This window comes from Balaenoptera physalus (assembly GCF_965194825.1).
Source record: "Balaenoptera physalus genome assembly, chromosome: 7".
In the NCBI taxonomy this organism is placed as follows: Eukaryota; Metazoa; Chordata; class Mammalia; order Artiodactyla; family Balaenopteridae; genus Balaenoptera; species Balaenoptera physalus.
Window position 1 is genome coordinate 87,646,451 of NC_138886.1, and position 19,012 is coordinate 87,665,462.

Here is a 19,012-nt window from a genome sequence, read left to right on the forward strand (position 1 = left end):
GTTAAAATCAAGAGTAACAATTATAATGAGTTTTTTTCAGCTGCACCTAGAAAATATGCCTTATAATCCATGGTGTTTAAGTTAGAATCTAGTCTAAAATTCTAATCTAATTAATAATGTACTATCAACTATTAGCCAAAATATTAAATTGAAGAAATGGCTATGCAGAATTCAACTTTCAAGTGGATTCATTCTATTGATAACAATAGTATATTGCAATACTAAATCCTTACTGAGACTAGGTATTGTTTTAGGTGTTTTATTTAATTTAATTTTTACAGTAACCCTATTATTAATCTGTCATGGGTGAGGACACTGAAGCAGTGGGGTTAAATGACTTAACCTCTTAACCATGTGTGAGGACCAACATAATGGATGAATTAGATGTTTCTCTTCCGTACAAAATTTTTACCCGCTGGTAAACAGAAACAAGTGCTATTCTAGATGAAGCATTTTATGAAAACACGCTAATTTTTAGTATCTGTCAAAGAATGGATACCTATTTACAGAGCAAATAGCCATATAGTTTTTCTCATTAAGACCCTGTGGTAGGCAGAATAATGATCCACCAAAGATATTCACATCCTAATCCTTGGAACCCATGAATATGTTACTTTATATGGCAAAGGGACTTTGCTGATGTGAAAAAGGGTATAGACCTTGATATGGGAGGATTATCCTGGATTATTGGTGGACCCAATCTTATCATGTGAGCCCTTAAAATCAAATAGTCTTTCCCTGCTGCAATTAAAGGGAGATATGACTATGGAAAGGTCAGAGGGATGCAACACTGCTGGCTTTGAAGACAGAAGGGTGTCCGTGAGCCAAGGAATGTGTATAGCCTCTAGAAGCTGGAAAAGGCGAGGAAAGATACTCTGCAGAGCCTCCAGAAAAGAAGGCAACCCAGCTGACACTTTGATTTTAGCCTAATGAGACCAATGTAGGGCTTTTGACTTACAGAACTATAAGATAACACTTTTATGCTGTTTTAAGCCATTAAGTTTTTGGTAATTTGTTACAGTAGCCATAGGAAACTAATACAGGCCCATGCAGGCTAATCTACTTCAATGAAATATCCTACAGCACACAAAAACATTTTAACATGTGAGGAAGCATTTTTGGATTAATCTACATACAACGTCTGGAAAAGTATTAGATGAGCAGTATTCATTAATTCCTGAGTGGTATGCTGCCCTGAAGATGCTTACCAAAACAGCCTGATGGTTTGCTTAGTGTTTACCCATAACGTGTTATACAAACCACTGGTAACTTGGGATGGTACACGAAAAAACACTTTCAAGTTTTCATAGTATCTTTACCTTTGCCTTCTACTTAGGACATGTGTTGCAGGTTTTGTACTCAGAGAAGTTATTTATAACTTACTACATTTTAGTATATAACCTAAGAAAATATGCCTTCTCTGGGTGTCCTGAGCCGTCGGAGTCCACACGGCTGAGGCGGCACTCCAAGAGGGAACCGCTCGCTTCCTAAAGTCCCTGGGCGTCCAGCAACACGACGAAGGAACCAAGAGCCTAATATAAGCCACAAGATACGATCGCGGGGACGACGGTCTCCTGCCAGGCCGTCACCCTCCTTACCGGTCCTTAAAAGACCCACAGCAGATCCACGCCCACGAGCATCCTGCCTCTCTCCGCAGCCACAAGAGCCGCAGCAGGCTAGCAGGCGATATCAAACTTCGCGATACTTGCAACTATCGCGGAGCTTTGCGTTACCGGCTTCCTAGAGGAAAGACGGCCGGAAGATCGCTCCGCCCATGTCAACCAAGATTTTGTTCTCGTGAGATCCCGAAAACAGTTCGGGAGCCACTTCTCGCGGGATTTTCCGAGTCAGGGCTGGAAGTTGCGGTGGGTCCCAGAGGGAGGCCCGTTACTGAGAGGGAGGCTAGGGGGTCGACCTGCCTGCTTGTTGTCCTCCCCCGGCGGCGGAGCCCCAGACGATTAGGTGAGCACCGCCTTGCCAGCTTCCACAGCGCCCTCCGGCTCTGCCGCTGTCTCGAACGCCACCGGCCGTTCTCCTTGGACCCCGTCAGGCTCCACCTTTGCTCCCTCTCGTCCCGTGACGTCGGGCTTCGGGGGGGGGGGGTCGATGTACAGAGGGCGGCGGCAGGTGGAGTTGGCCGCCGTCCGCCCGCCAGCCTCCTCCTGGCGGTCCTCCGCCGCCTGTCAGGTGTTAAATGCTGCCAGGCCCTTCCCCCTGGCCAGATGGATCTCTCTGTCCCGAAGCCCCGCGCGGAAACCAACAGCAAAGGTATAAGCTCCGAGCTCCCCTCTCTCCCCAGACAACTGTCTTTACTGCGTAGGGTTGGACCTGTTCCTGCCAGTTCCCTTGGGGTTGGGGTTTTACCCTGTGGCTCCTGTGAGTGACAGCTGGAGATTGTGAACCACCTCTAGGGCTGGGACCAGTTCTTTGTGATTCAGAGTTGAGAACCTGCACTCTGAAGTCGGACTGCCCTTGGATCTAGTGCTGACTCTGACAGTCATTTGCTGAGCAACTTTGGGTGGTTTCCTCGTCTGTAAAACTGAGATCTTTGCTGAGTGAGTTCTTGTGATTATTAAATGAGATGGTGTTAAGCAAAGCATTTATGTGACCCAGTGTCTGGCTCATAGTAAACCCTAAGTAAATGTTTGGTATTTTTATTCTCTGTTCTTGTATGCCTCAGTTCTTAGTGAATGGTAGATTTGTTATTAAGTAGGTGAATAAAGGTTGAGATATTTAGTTCAGTTTATTACACAAAGAGCTTAATATATGATGTACTGAGTCGGCATCACCTTTACTGGGTCACCAAGAGAGAATTTAAGGAGGGTATGGTTATCTGCCACAAGTCATCTGGGATGGCTTCTTGCCCCTAAATTAACAACTTTCATTATTAATAGTGGCATAACAAAAGCTACCAGATATTGAGTGCTTGTTCTGTGCCCGGAAATATGCTAATTGTTTATGTACATGTTTTCCTTTGAGGAAGATATTGATCTCATTAAATAGATGAGGGATTCAGAACTAAAGTTCAGAGACGTTTAAGTAACAAGCCTCAGCTCTGACGGCTAGGAATTGATGACACTATAATTCGGGGACCACAAATATAAATACCTATAGAAACCTGGCAGGTGAAATAAATGGATGAAGCTGCTGAGTGGAGATTATAGTAACTGGGATGCTCATACCTCATTTAAAAGGGGCAGGGCTACTCAGTTCCAAGGAATTGTTCATTCATGTGTGAACTGCTACAGCATTATAGCTACAAGTTCAGATAGCTTGGTTCAAATCCAGACTCTGCCACTTTCTAGCTGTGTGACCATGGTTAACCTTTATCTGTTTCACCATTTGTAAAATGGAACTAATAATATTGCTTACATGAAGTAATGAAAGGGTTGCTGTGAGGCTTAAATGAACTGCTACATCTAAATTGCATGTCTGGCACACATAAGCCCTCAAAATGTTAGCTATATATAAATATTTGTTAATTTGACAAGTATTTGAGTTTCAAACTTTGTCCTAGGTGCCCAGAATATGGCAGTGAACATAAGTCCCTGCTCTGGGGAACTTATATTTAAGTTGAAATAAACAATACCAGACAGTTCATATTTTTCTCTGAAAATGGAATCAAGCAGGGTGAAGGAAGAGAGAGTGGCGGGGAGAGCTATGTTAGATTGGGTGGTCAGAGAAGATACCTCTGAGGAGATGCCATTTGAACAGAACCCTGAATGAAGTGAAAGAATCAGTCACTTTGGTATTTAGGAGGAGTGTTGGCGAAGGAACAGAAATCTCAGGGGACTAAGGTGGAGTATGCTTACCATGATTAAGGAATAGCAAGGAGGCCAGTTTGGAATGAAATCAGGAGAGATGGAGAAAATGAAGTTAAAGAGGAACACAGGAACCAGATCAAAAGGAGCCTTACCCCTATTCAGTCCAAAAGGAAATCATCCTAATTTAAGCTAATTGTTCTGGAGTTTGAATACTGAGAGATAACCGCCCTGCTCAAACTTAACTGAATCTATTAATATTTAGTTCTAGAAATTACCCAAACTCAGGAACCAAATAGACTTCTATAAGTTGTGTGAAGCCCATGAGGATTTTGCACATGCTGTATGTGCCCTCTGACTGACATTCTCTTCTTAGATCTCCTTACTTTTTAAACTGTTTCCTCAGTACCTCTTTCTTACAGCACTCTGTTCTGCCAAAGCACTTATAGCAATTTCATGTGTGTGAACTTTTGAGTATTTGTCTCTCTCACTAGATGTCAAGGTTCTATGAGATCAAGGATGTGTTTTTGTTAATAAATTCAGCTCATTTATTGAGGGCCTACTCTGTGCTGGTCCTGGGGAGAAAATTTTGAAGAATACAGACATTTTCTTGGAAAAGATATTATTCTCTAGTGAGAGAGGCAGATAAAAAAAGTAAACATGATACTTAAACATTGTGATATATGCTATAGAGGCAATAAAATAGTACAGAATAGTGGAGTTCCCTACTTTAAATAAGGTGGTCTGAGATAAAATCTCTGAGGCCATGACATAAAAACACCTGAGAAAAGACCTGCTTAATATGCTTGAGTCAAGGGAAAAATTGATAGATTAAATTGGAGAGGTAAGTATGGGAAGATCATACAAGGTCTTATAGGCCATAGTAAGGAGCTTGGACTTTATTCTTTGTGCAGTGGGTCATTATTAAAAGATTTTAAATTAAAGATTTACTAATAATTTATATTCTTAAATAGTCACTATTGCTGCTATGTGGAAAATGGATTATAGAGGGAAATAGTGTCAGCAGAGAGAATGGTTAGAGAATGGAGAATAGAGAATGGAGTCTGTAGCAGTAATTTAGGAGAAAGCCAAAGTTTGGCAAATTACAGTCAAGGCCAAATTCAGCCTGACACTTGTTTTTTGTAGATAAAGTTTTACTGGAGCGCAGCCATACCCATTTGTTTATGTGTCTGTGGCTACTTTTGTGTTACAAGGGCAAGAGACAGTATAGCCTGCAAGATGTAAAATAACAAGTAGCTAAAATCTGACTCTACAGAAAAAGTTTACCAACAGTTGTTTTAAAGTGATGGTGGCATGGAGGAAAGTGATGCTTTTTTTTTCGTTTTTAGGTAGAGCCAGCAGGACATTCTGATGGAGAGGATGTAGGGACTTATATAAAAAGAGGAATAAGGGCTGACTAAAGGTTTTCTACCTTGAAAAGTTGGTTAGACAGTGATGCCTTTTAATGAGATTTGGAAAGACTAGTTCTAAGCAAGGTTTAATCACTATCATTTTTTTTTTTTTTTTTTTTTTTTTTTTTTAAATTTATTTTATTTATGGCTGTGTTGGGTCTTCGTTTCTGTGCGAGGGCTTTCTCCAGTTGTGGCAAGCGGGGGCCACTCTTCATCGCGGTGCGCGGGCCTCTCGCTATCGCGGCCTCTCTTGTTGCGGAGCACAGGCTCCAGATGCGCAGGCTCAGCAATTGTGGCTCACGGGCCCAGCCGCTCCGCGGCATGTGGGATCTTCCCAGACCAGGGCTCGAACCCGTGTCCCCTGCATTGGCAGGCGGATTCTCAACCACTGCGCCACCAGGGAAGCCCCTCACTATCATTTTTGACATTGGTTTTCTTCATTTTAACTGTGTGTTACAGTTGTAGTAAATAATTGGTGTTAAATCATATATGTTGAATAATAAATAAATTAATGAATTAAGTCTTTAAAAATTAGAAGGTGTTTGCTGGATAGGTAGACAAAGCATGTGAAACAAATAATGTGTTAAAAATTGTTGCAAGGCTTAACGTAGGTTTTAAGGCTCAAACAGTACTGTTATGAAAATAGGGCCCATCAACCTATTTTTTATCCCTGTATAGTGAATAAAGGTTTTATTTTCACATTAAAACTCTTGTCTTTTAGAATAATGTAACAATTCTCAAACAGTTTGGATGCAAAGATTAGAGTGGGAGAACAGATTTTTTTTGCTGATTGTTATATAAAAACAACCTTATCAAAATTAGAATAATGGTTTTACTTTTGAGGAACAACTGATGAGGAATAGTATAATGAGCTCTTCTTGCTAAAGAGAATATATATGTACTAGTTATAATCATGAATGTTATAAAAGCCTAATTCAGCATCATTAGGAAGTCCCTGGGAAACTGCCAATGATCATATGATCTCAATGAGAAATATGTGAGAAAAATAATTCCTAGTATCCTTACAATTGTAGCCATACAATTCCTCTGGGATTCTTGCTCTAAGAAATTCCATTTGGAAAATTATTTTTACTTAATTTCCTCTATTTGGTACCTTTTAATTGTACCAACAGTATATACTCTGTAGAGGCCCTCCTCCTCATTCACAGTGCTATATTTTCTGAATAGAAAATAAAATAGCTCTACAGTTAAGCACAGAATAAATTTGTACATAGAGACAAGTCAGACTCTTCAAAGAATAATAGAATCTTAGCAGAAAGAGATCTTAGAATTCATCTCTTTTTTAAGAACCTTGGCTCTTCAAAACCTAGAAGGGAAAAAGCTGTGACAAAGCTGGTACATATCACTTTGTAGTTGAGTTGGAGATTCCCTTGATTAGTTGTATACAGATTCAAGCAACATTTTAGAAGCAGCAATATTGACAGAAGAAACAGCTGTCTTCAGAGAAAGGAGATGAGGTAACTAAAAAAGCAGACAGAAGAATCACAAAAATATTGCTGTTCAGAGGATTTTAGCTTACCTGTTACCAAGTCCTATTCAGTGTTACTCTACCATATCATGAACGTTATACCTAATGTTCATGAGTCATCATGAATATTTAAATAAGTGGTTCTCAATCCTGGCTGTGCATCAGAGTCACCTTTTGAATTCAGCAGTAACAACCAAACACAATAATAAAACCAAATGCCCATGGTCCATATCCACTGAATCAGAATCAACAGACGAAGCATATATGGGGAGATTATGACACACAGCCAAGGTGAGAAAAACTGGAAATAAATTATGTACCCTTTATTATGTTAATATACTTGAGGAAAATATACTTTAGGAAAATATTTATACATGTTATAATTTATCTTGTTTCAGATTTTGGAAAGGGTATTTATGTGAGGAACACTTTTTTCTCATAGCAGTGGATAAATGAGGTGTTACTTTATAAGTTAGATTTGGAAAGTTTATTTTCTCTTTTATTATTATAGATATATGGCATCCAGGAGAAAGATGTCTCGCCCCTTCTCCAGATAATGAAAAACTTTGTGAAGCAAGCATAAAATCTGTCATAGTGGATGAAAATGGGAAGTCATTTGCAGTCATCTTATATTCAGATTTTCAAGAAAGGAAAGTACCTCTTAAAAGACTTCAAGAAGTGAAATCTGTTAAAGATTGCTCCAGGAATTTTATATTTGATGATGAAGATTTGGAAAAACCTTATTTCCCAGACAGAAAATTTCCATCATCTGCTGTTGCTTTTCAATTATCTGAAAATGGAGACTCTATTCCTTATACTATTAATAGGTATTTGAGAGACTACCAAAGGGAAGGAGCCCTGTTTCTCTATGAACACTTCATCCAAGGAAGAGGATGTATTCTTGGTGATGACATGGGACTTGGAAAAACAGTACAGGTATTTATTTTAATTACTTTATAATTAAAATTCAATGAAGTCATACATATTATATCATATATATTACATACATGAATGGATACCATATGCAAATTTCTGTTTGTATCCCAGATCTTATAATTGTTTCATGTGTGTGTGTGTGTTTGTCTCACACAGTACTTAAGGATGGTGTTTAGTCATTATTTTATCCTCAATATTTATTTAGTACCTATGAAATACATTATTTAAAATGATGTTATAGTAGAACTTGACTTGTTTTTACCTTTAGTAATACTAGTACTAAGATATCAATTATATTTAGAGTAATTTAACTTTCTTAGTAATACCTTATGGAAGGAAAGCATTCTGACATTTGTTAAGCTACATAGCATGGTTAAATTGACTTCTGCAGGCCTTTTGTACATATTGTTTGGAGTTTATCATAGCATAAATTTCTTAGTCTGGGATCTCTGGGCCACTAGGAGTTCTGTTGGTGGACTTCAGAGAGGCCTCCTATTTCTGTAAAATGTGTGCCAGAATTTGTATATTTATATACTTTTCTGCAGATAGGCTCTATGTTAGATATCTATTGCTGTATAACAGAGTATTCCAAAATGTAGCAGCTTAAAACAATACACATTTATCATATTACAGTTTCTGTGAGTCAGGAATCTGGGTACCATTTAGCTGGGTCTTCTGGCTCTGCCTCTCATAAGGCTGCAGTTATTTCAAGGTTGGACTAGGGAAGATTCACTTCCTAGCTTATGTGGTTGTTGCAGGATTCAGTTCCTTGTGGGTTCTTAGACTGAGGCCTCTGTTTCTCGTGAGCTATTGGCAAAGCCCTCCCTTGGTTCCTTACCACGTGGGCCTCTTCATGGTGCTTCTCACAGTGTGGAAGCATGCTTCAACAGGGAGAACAAGTGATTGGGCAAGAGAGAGCACTAGTGAGACAGAAGTCATGGTCTTTTGTAACCTAATCACAGAAGAGACAGCCTTCATTTTTGCCATATTCACATCATTAGAAGCAGGTTGTGAAGTTCAGCCCAGACTCAAGGGGGGACATTAAATAAAGTCATGGATACCAAGAGGTGGGGATTATTGGGAGCCTTGTCAGAAGCTGTGTACCACAAAGGTTTATAATCCAAAAAGATTAGAGTTCTGAACCTAGACTTTATACTAAGCAATCACTCTGGATTTTCAGGAGTGTTTGTCTAGTGTGATTAAGTCCTTCTGTGTTTCCTTCTTTACAATTGAATTTAAGCTACTTTATTCTTCATGACACCTCCATTGTTAGTGGAGTTCAAAGGTAAGCGAAAAATTAAGTTTAACATTTGAAAATAGACAAATAATAGCTATGTATAAAGCTCTGGTGTAAAAAACTAGGGTAAAATTAAGTCCCTCAGGAATCATAGTGTATTACTATTAGCCATAATCTATTTTCCTTTAATCTCAGGCAATGCACAAAGTTCTAGGCTTGCACATTGAAGGTGTTAAATAATTGCTTGTGGAATAAACGAATTTACTTTCTCAGGAGAACAGGTTCCAAGAATAAAGATAGGAGCCTTTTGGAAACTACCATCTGTGACCAAGATATGCAGATGAATATTAAAGGAAAATAAATAATAAAGCCCTTCTGTGACTGTCTTTACATATACTTTTACTGTTTTTGCCCATGCTAGAATGTTCTTTCCCACATGTCTTTGACTAGTCAATGCCTGTTCATCTTCAAAATCAGAAACATGAGGGTGCTATAAAAAGTGACTTGCAATTTGGGAAACCCCACCCTAAACCTACTAAATACAATTCAGATTCTTCTACACATTTTAGGCTCATATTAAGCTTTCATCTCGGAAGCTCATGTCACAAAGAAATTCCCTTTATTTTACATTTTATAAGATTATTTTAAAAGTGATTTTACTGCCCAATTTTATATTATCTAACACACTGAAATCATTGGAAGGCTTTGAGTTGTATTATATGCCATGACAGTGCTGCTATGAATAACTTTGAGGGCTCACCTTCTGAAGATTAGGAAATAGTTTTTGTACTAATTTTGATACATAGCTGGATTTATCTGATCCTTGGGGACCTAGTTCTCTGGTTATTATTCTTGTAACTCAGAAAATAATTTCTACATAAATAGGCGGTTTGGGGAGATCCATTTAAGATAGAGCTTCTGTAGATAGGATGACTAAACCAGTTGAAGAAATGTGAACAATAGTTAATGAGTTCACTAGAATTTCAAAATGTAGTAGAATTAGGTGAAAATGGTCTATGAAAATAGACCATTGGCAATTACTCTTTGAACTATAGTAGTAACTTCTTCATTTCTTTTTCCTTTTTCCTTTTCCTTTTTCCCCTTAATTTTTCCCCTTCCTACATTCTAACTTGGCCGTAGTATGAAATTGAGCTCTTCTTTTTAAAAATGCTTGTTTTACATACCAAAAAAGTTTGCTTCCCTCATTTCAAATTGAAAAGTGGGTAAATTTAATATTTTACATTCTTCAAGGGATGAGGATCTAAAAATATCCATTTGATCTACTGACTTGGAAATCATTGAAATCTTTGAGTAAGAGCCATTTTGCTGGAGTATTGGGGGCACAAGCCAGAATGGAGTAGGTGAAGACATGGACACCAGAAGTATGCTCATCTCTTTATATGACCTAGTAGTAGCTGAAAGAGGATGGAATTTTGAGGGAATTTCTTTTTTGTTTGTTTTGTACCATTTGGGGATAGGGGGAACTTGAGTATGTTTAAAGTGAATTGGAAGGATCTGATTGAGAGGGAATAGTTGCATATACAACATACATAAATATATACATGCATATGCTTCATATGTGCATGTCGATGAACACACAGACATACATAAATATGCAAAAAGTGGAATCCCTACTATGTTACAAACTGATTTTTCCTCAACATCTTGTTATGAAGCTTTTCAAACACGTAGAAGAGCTGGAACAATTGTACAATGAATACCCACATACCTACCACCTAGATTCTGTTAACATTTCATTATATATGGCTTATTCACATATCCATCCATCCCACCATCTTTTGTTGCGTTTTAAAGTGGCATACATCAGTATGTTTTATCCCCAAACACTTGAGCATGCATATCATTACCAAGGTTCAATATTTAATTATAGTTCTTTTTTTTTCATTTTGAAGTAAGATTTACAATGAAATGCAGAAATCTAAAATGTTCCCACAATTCCATGAGTTTTGACAGATACATGTCTCTGTGTAATCCGGCTAAACTGTGTAAGGTCTTTCAGGATATAGAGCATTATCACTCCAGAAGATGTCTTCACATTCCTTCCTGCCACCCCCAAGAGACATCATTGTTTTGCTTTTTTATATCATAGATTAGTTTTGCCTTTTCATATAAATGGGATCATACAGATGTATTCTTATATAAGGCTTCTTTTAGCATAATATTTTGTGATTCATCTTGTTATTGAGTGCATGGGTAGTTTGTTTCTTGTTACTGCTGAGTAGTATTGCTGAGTTGTATGGATGCTGCATTCTGTTTATCCATTCTCCTGCTGATGGACACCTGAGCTATTTCCAGTTTTTAGCTCTTAGAAATAAAACTGTTAAGAACTTTCTTGAACAATCTCTTGTGTATCCCTTCCTCTTGGGTAAATAATTAGGAATGGAATTACTTGGTCATAAGCTGATGTGTGTTTAGTTTTGTATGAAACTGACACTTTGGAAACACTTTTCTTTCATTCCTATCAACAATGTATCAGAGTTATGGTTACGCCATAACCTCACAAAATTTGGTTTTGTCAGTCTTATTAAATTTTTGTTGGGTGTGTGTATGTGTGTAAGTTTGTGTGTTGTTTACATATTTTATTAAGGTATAATTGGCATACAATAACTGTGTAAATTTATAGTGTACAATTTGATAAGTTTTACATATATTTGCACCCAAGAAATGATCACTGCAGTACCACAATCAAAATAATACATCACTCCAAAAGTTTCCTCATGTCTGTTTGTGCCCATGATTTTTTCAACACCAATAATTCTATCACCACTATTTTCACTTTTAGTTTTTAATTGGACTAAGAAGTTAAATTGGGAAAGAATGCAAAATCCTAGATTTTTATGAAAATTTCTTAGTGTTTTACAGAAATCTCACACCTAATTCAAAGGTAATTTGAAAATGACTCTCTATATATTTACATGATATCTAAACAGCTAATGTAACTATAATAAACAGTTTCAACTGGAATATACAGGTTTGGGAAACTGACCTTTGATAATCAAACAGCTCAAATGATAGGAATGGAGTTGAATGGGCATTTACTATAAGGCCGTGTTTCTCAAAAGTGTGATTTCTGGGCCAACAGCATCAGCATTACCTGGAATTTGTTAGAATTGTAAATTCTTGGGTCTTATCCCAGACATACTGGATCAGAAACTCAGGGGGTGGGGCCCAGCAATGTGTTTTAACAAACCCTCTAGGCAATTTGAGGTCCACTAAAGTTTAAAAACCTTTGCTCAGACTATACATTTTTCAGAGGTGATGGAAAACTTGTTAATCTGGTGAGTTGGTTCAGTGAAGGTTGATTAAGAGAGTGTTTAGTCTATGTGAATATTTATACATAAGATGACCATTTCATTTCTAAAATAAAATTTTAGAAACAGAAATGGTATTAGAGATAGTCTTGTTCAGCTTCTTTAAATGAAGAAACTGAGGCACAGGAGTACTAAATGGCTTCCCTCTAAGGACATATACAGGAAGTAACCATTTTAATTTCCATTCTAGTACTTTTTTCCCCCTTTTTTCTCTTCCCTTTGCTGCCTCCATCTTGCAACCTTTTGTTCAGCTTTTAATTAACTGTATTCATTCATTCAATTAGTTGACATTTATTAAGCACTTAGCGTGGTCCAGGCCCTGTGATAGGCACTGAAGAGTCTAATATAAATGTGCATGATCACTACCCTTACAGAGTTCACAGATGATGATGAAAAGAAATGTAGTTAAGGGGCCATCACCCAGTCTGATATTCTAGTGGAATTAAGTGGAGAAGCAAGCCTTCCTGGGGATGTCAAGGAAGGCTTCCCAGGAAGTTGGTATTTTCATCCTTTGCTTTTTGTTGGGTTTGCTTTTGAAAGTTCACCAAAATTTAAAACTAATTTGAGTGATATCAGTTAGGACGTTGAGGTTTCTTTTGTTTCTTTTTTTCACTGATGGCATAGTTCTAGTACAGTGTTCAAAAGGTTTATCATAAAAGAACTCATTCATTGAATCAAAGTGATTTTGAAAATCTTAATTTGGTAATTAGCTTTCATAGGCACAAAGTCTTAAAACACTACTATTAAATAAGTACATATGTGTTTTACATGTTTATTTCCCCATCTGCTATGTGAAGAAGATGGTATTAGTACTTTTTGAGCAGCAGAGGAGAGATAAAATTTTGCAAACTCTAAAGATATTCTTTGAATCTTTGTTTTTATATTATTTGATATTATAAAAAATGTCATTACTATACATTTAAAAAATATAGGTATAGTAAACCTCAATCCTGAGAGAAATGGGGGGATTGCTGATAATTATAGCTTTCTTAGGTTATTTTCAATACTATTTTTTGGATAATATGATCTTTAGTTGATTCAAAAGCTATACTAAAATTTAAAATTTCTTTAGATCACAAGTCATGTTGTTCACTCAGGAATATAGTAATAAAGAAAATAATCATATTGTCTTTATTTTCATTCATGGAGAAAATGCCATGACATCCAATGTGAAAGGTGAATTAACCTCCAGAGGCACAAAGCCTTTAAAGCAGAAACAAAAATGTCTTAGCATTTTGAAGATAAATTGCTTTTCTTGTTTTGGCATGTACTTCAGGTTTTAGGAGTAGAAGTTTGTAAAGATAAATGGGCTAGGTCCCCTTTTAAAATAGCACTTTGTTGTTTCTGTTGTTTAAAGCAAGCAAAAATCATCCTACTTTTTGAAGTATGATTCCAAAGTACTCGCTTACCTTTTTATCTCCCAGGGAGATGAAAAATAAGGAAAGTAGGCTTTTTTTTCTTAATCCTATAAGAAATAAACGATTTTTGCTCTGCCTTCTGTTGGTCTAAGAGGAGGTTTGTTGCATTATTTGCCTGTCTCTGACTTATGCTATATATCATGAGCTGACTGTGTATGAGAAAAGATGGCCTATAAAAATGTTTGCCTGACAGTTTCAAAGGAACGCCTGTAAAAACAAAGCTTTCCCAGAGTGATATATCATTTCTGAAATGCAGTTTTTGGCCTTTTACTGTTCTATAGGTAGCTGATTAAATAGTTTTTTGTTCTTTTCATCTTTGACCATAATTTGAAAACTACTGTATTCCACATTAAAGCATGTTCTGTTTTTGTTTTTTTTTTCAGATTAGTTTTGTAAACCTGCATTGTAAATATGTTGTTCTCCTTCTGTGAATTAAGATTTTGTTAGACCTCTCCTATGCTAGTATGAGTGATAGAGATGGCTAGATCTACATCAAAATTATGTATTCCCTTTGCCTTCTTGGAGTTGTGGCCAAATGACAAAGAATAGGTTTCCCAGTTCCCCTTTCATGTCTTGGGCTTGTCAACAGAGATGAGGGTGGAAGTGATGAGTGCTATTTACAATCTTGGTACATAAAATCAACCTGTGCTATTCTTTGCATTCTCTCTCTCTCTCTGTCTGCCTTCTGGATGTTGACACATTACTGCTAGCATTACCTCAGTATAATGAGCTAAAAAGTTTGTCAGTGGTTTTAAGTTAGCCTCTCTAGTTAGTGTGTATTCTCAACTAAATTCAAATTTATTTTCATTTTAACTTACATTTTAGGGGGTAGGTGAATAATCTGTTAGGAGGTAGTGTAGACTATTTTAAAGGGATGCAAAATTTTTCTTTAAAATCATTAATGTATTTAGTGAATTAAGTAAAGCTAATCCATAATTAGAGCTTACAAATTTAATCATCTTTTATGGAACTTCTTCTAAAGATCAGATTTTTCAGTAAAATAGACATTTTATATATCTTTGTTTCATGGAATTTGACAAGTTAGAGCTAAGATTGTATATCAGATAGATGAACAGATTGAATTATGAATTATCATAATTAGGACTATATAAGCATACCTCAGAGATATTGTGGGTTCAGTTCCAGACCATTGCAATAAAGTGATATCACAATAAAGCAAGTCACACGAATTTTTTGGTTTCCTAGTGCACATAAAAGTTATATTTACACTATGCTGTAGTCTATTAAGCATGCAATAGTGTTATGTCTAAAAAAACAATGTACATACCTTAATTAAAAAAATACTCTGCCACTGCTTTATCAACTAAGTTTATGTAGTATTCTAAATGCTTTGTTGTCATTTCAACAGTCTTCGTAGCACCTTCACCAGGAGTAGATTCCATCTCAAGAAACCACTTTCTTTGCTTATGAATAAGAAGCAACTCCTCATCCCTATAGTTTTCTCATAATATTGCAGCAGTTCAGTCACATCTTCAACCTGTAATTCTAGTTCTCTTGCTATTTCCACCACATCTGTGGATACTTCCTCCCCTGAAGTCTTCAGCCTTACAAAAGTCATCTATGAGGGTTGGAATTAACTTCCGAATTCCTGTTGATGTTGATATTTTGACCTCTTTACATGAATCATGAATGTTCTTAACGACATCCAGAATCGTGAATCCTTTCCAGAAGGTTTTCAATTTACTTTGCCCAGATCCATCAGAGGAATCACTATCTATGACAGCTATAGCCTTATGTAGTATATATTTTAAATAGTAAGACTTGAAAATTGAAATGACTTCTGATCTATGGGCTGCAGAATGGATGTTGTGATAGTAGACATGAAAACAACACCAATTTTATTGTACATCTCCATTAGAGCTCTTGGGTTAAGAAGTACATTGTCAATGAGCAGTAATATTTTGAAAGGAATCTTTTTTTTCTGAGCGGTAGGTCTCAACAGTGGGCTTAAAATATTTAGTCAACTATGTTGTGAACAGATGTGCTGTCATCCAGGCTTTGTTATTCTATTTATAGAGCATAGGTAGAGTAGATTTAGCATCATTTTAAAGGGCCCTAGGGTTTTCAGAATGGTAAGTGAACAGTGGCTTCAACTTAAGTTACCAGCTGCATTAGCCCTTAAGAGTCAGCCTGTCCTTTGAAGTTTTGAAGCCAGGCATTAACTTCTCCTCTCTAGCTATGAAAGTCCTAGATGGCATCTTCTTACAATATAAAGCTGTTTTGTCTACATTAAAAATCTGTTGTTCAGTGTAGCCACCATCATTAATTAGTTATCTAGATCTGGGTAACTTGCTGTATGTCGGCACTTGCTGCTTCACTTTTACGTTATGGAGATGGCTTCTTTCCTTAAACCTCATGAGTCAACTCTGCTAGCTTCAAACTCTTATTCTGCAGCCTCCTCACTTCTCTCAGCCTTCGTAGAGTTGAAGAGAATTAGGGCCTTGCTCTAGATTAGGCTTTGGCTTAAGGGAGTTGTTGTGGCTTGTTTGATCTTCTATCCAGATCACTAAAACTTTCTTCATATCAGCAATAAGGCTGTTTCACTTTCTTATCATTCATGTGTTCACTGGAGTAGCACTTTTCATTTCCTTCAAGAACTTTTCCTTTGCATTCATAATTTGGCTGTTTTGTGCAAGGTGCCTAGTTTTTGGCCTGTCTTGGCTTTACACATGCATTCCTCACTAAGCTTAATCATTTCTGGCTTTTGATTTAAAGTGAGAGACATGTGATTCTCTCTGTCACTTGAACACTTAGAGGTCACTGTAGGGTATTAATTGGCCTAATTTCAATATTGTGTCTCAGGGAATATGGAGTCGCAAGGAGAAAGAAGGAGAGAGGGGAACAGCTGGTTGGTGGAGCAGTTAGAATACACACAACATTTATTGATTAAGTTTGCTGCCATATGTGGGCGCAGTTCATGGCACCCCAAAACAATTAGAATAATAACATCAAAGATCACTGATCACAGATCACTATAACAAATATAATAACAGTGAAAACGTTTCAAATATTGTGAGAATTACCAAAATGTGACACAGAGACATGAAGTGAGCAAATGTTGTTGGGCAAATGGCACTGATAGACTTGCTTGACATAGAGTTGCCACAAACCTTCAATTTATAAAAAACACAATTATCTGTGAAGTGCAATAAAGTGAAGTGCAATAAAATGAGGTATGCCTGTAGTTTTCCTATAATGAAACAATCTGAGATGAGTTAAGAGGAAAGCAATGGATTAGGTCTTATACTGCCTCATTTAATAGGTATCTAATAGGTATCTAATAGGTATCTTTTTCTTGCCTTTTCAGTAACCTTTGAAGACCAGTTGCCTATAATTCAAAAGAATATACCTATCAGTGTGTGTGATGGTATGATTACAAACAGTAAAATGTACACATCCTTAAGATGAATGAGTTTTGACAAATATATATATATGTGTGTATATATATATTTGTAATCAATACTGTAATCAAGATATAGAACATTTCCCTCACCATAGAAAGTTTCCCCATGTTCTTTTACAGTTAATACCCCAGTTGCCTAAACTTTTTATTATACATTTTCTATGATTCTTTCTGTTTTAAGTTACATTCTAGGAAGTGTTGAGAACCCAGGGTGTTATGAATACTTACATCATCTGTGAATTCAGTAAATTCTAAACTTAAGTTACATATCTTTGAATACAAAGTATAAATAACTTTAAATTGACTAAAAAAATTATAAAGTGGAAATAGTGGGCATGCATCAAAGATCTTTTATCAGGAGGTGGGATCTAGATGGCAGAGTAGGAGGATGTGGCGCTCACCTCCCCTCCATAGACACATAAAAAATACATCTACATGTGGAACAATTCTCATGGAAAACTAACTGGAAACTGGCAGAAGAACTCCTAACAAGCAAAACTGCAAGAAAGATCACCACATAACCAGGTAGGATGGGAAAAAATGGCAGGTCAGGACCTGCACGCCTGGGAAGGACCTGAAAGAAAGAGAAGGTCCACATGGGCAGACCCTTTCCTCAGGAGCGAGCAGGTTGAAGCACAATCTGGGTATCCCAGTCGTGGCATCCTGTGTGGAGGAGACAGGCTCCCTTGCCTGTGGAAAAAACCACTGGGACAGACAGAAGCACTGGAGAAATCTAGACTCTATTCCAGGGAATGCGTGCATGCTGGCTTGCCAGCAGTCATGGCGGAGAAAGCCTTGCACTTACAGCTGCCGCTTTGATGCACTTCCCCATCTGAACTGGGAGAACACCCCAGCCTCGTTCACTCCACACTGCAGCATGGCCAACCGAGCCCTGGGAAAAGACTCAATCTTGCTACACAGAGACAGACCAGGGGGGCCTGGTGTGTGATCTAGGCGGGGTGGCGGCCATTGTCAGCACACACATGAGGCAGCAGGCAGGACTGCTGCAGCCACTGTCACGGCATGCACAGGTCAGTGCCACAAGAACACACCGTGGCTAAGTGCTGAACCTGAAGCAGACAGGCCCTGGGAGAGGACTCAATCTAGCTATGCAGACAGCCTGGGAGGCCTGAGGTGTGATCTGGGAAGGACAGTGGTGGCTATTGTCAGTATGTTCAGGAGTATGCAGTGGTTCATCTCCCAGTGAGAACGCCCTACCTCTGCACACTCCACACCACAACTTAGTGCTAGATCTGGGACAGACAGGTCATGGGAGAAGACTGCCTCAGAGGCAGCCCAGATGTCTGGCAGCTGTACAGCCACCTGAGTTCCTGCAGCCACAATGCCCTGACCCCCCAGCCCACACCACACCCTAGCCTTGCACTAAATGTGGGATGAACACAACAGAGAAAGGGATGTGAATTTGGGCTGCTTCTGAGCAGAGGTGCAGCTGCCTACACAGGCTATGCACAGGTAATCTGGAGTACATGAGCCTCACTTGCTTCAGCAATCACAACCTTTGGGGCAGGGCATGCACTCGAGGACAGTGGAGCTTGATTGAACCTGACCCTCAGGGCTTCTACTCCAACAACTGGGCAGCAAACCCCACCCCTGACAGAGTGGCAACAGCCACAGAGCAGAGAGGACATTACGCCTCACACCTTCATAAGCTTTAGATACTCTGACGATACCAACCACACCCCCTTTCAAGAGGATAATGGCCAGCATACCGAGGAAAGATGTGGCTGGCATCCATACCAAAGCCAGCCCTTGCACCAAAAACATTGGATACACAGTCTACAGAGGGACACTCCCACATAAAAACATTCCTTCAAGACTGCAGTAGATAACTGTTTCTCCTAACTTCATAGAGACAGAGAAAGTTAAGTAAAATGAAAAGGCAGAGGAACTACTCCCAATTAAAAGACAAGAGAAATCCCCTGAAAGAACAAATAATGAAACAGAGCTCATCAGTCTACTAGATCTTGAGTTCAAAAAGGTGG

At 38.0% G+C, this 19,012-nt stretch overlaps 1 protein-coding gene across 8 annotated transcripts in view; it reads left to right on the forward strand.

Moving 5' to 3' along the window:
- Positions 1 to 1,554: 1,554 nt before the first annotated feature.
- The window catches only part of ERCC6L2 (ERCC excision repair 6 like 2), a gene marked incomplete at its 3' end in the record, with an annotated part of 201,751 nt that continues 184,293 nt past the window's right edge, over positions 1,555 to 19,012 (forward strand). For 5 of the 8 annotated variants that reach the window (XM_082469557.1, XM_082469552.1, XM_082469553.1 and 2 more), the window contains exons 1-2: positions 1,556 to 2,268; positions 7,174 to 7,598. In XM_082469557.1, coding sequence (XP_082325683.1) covers positions 2,223 to 2,268; positions 7,174 to 7,598 — 471 coding nt within the window. In that variant the 5' untranslated portion in view covers positions 1,556 to 2,222. Of the gene's footprint in view, positions 2,269 to 7,173; positions 7,599 to 19,012 lie in introns of all 8 variants that reach the window. The other 3 variants (XM_082469555.1, XM_082469556.1, XM_082469559.1) reach the window with 2 other exon arrangements.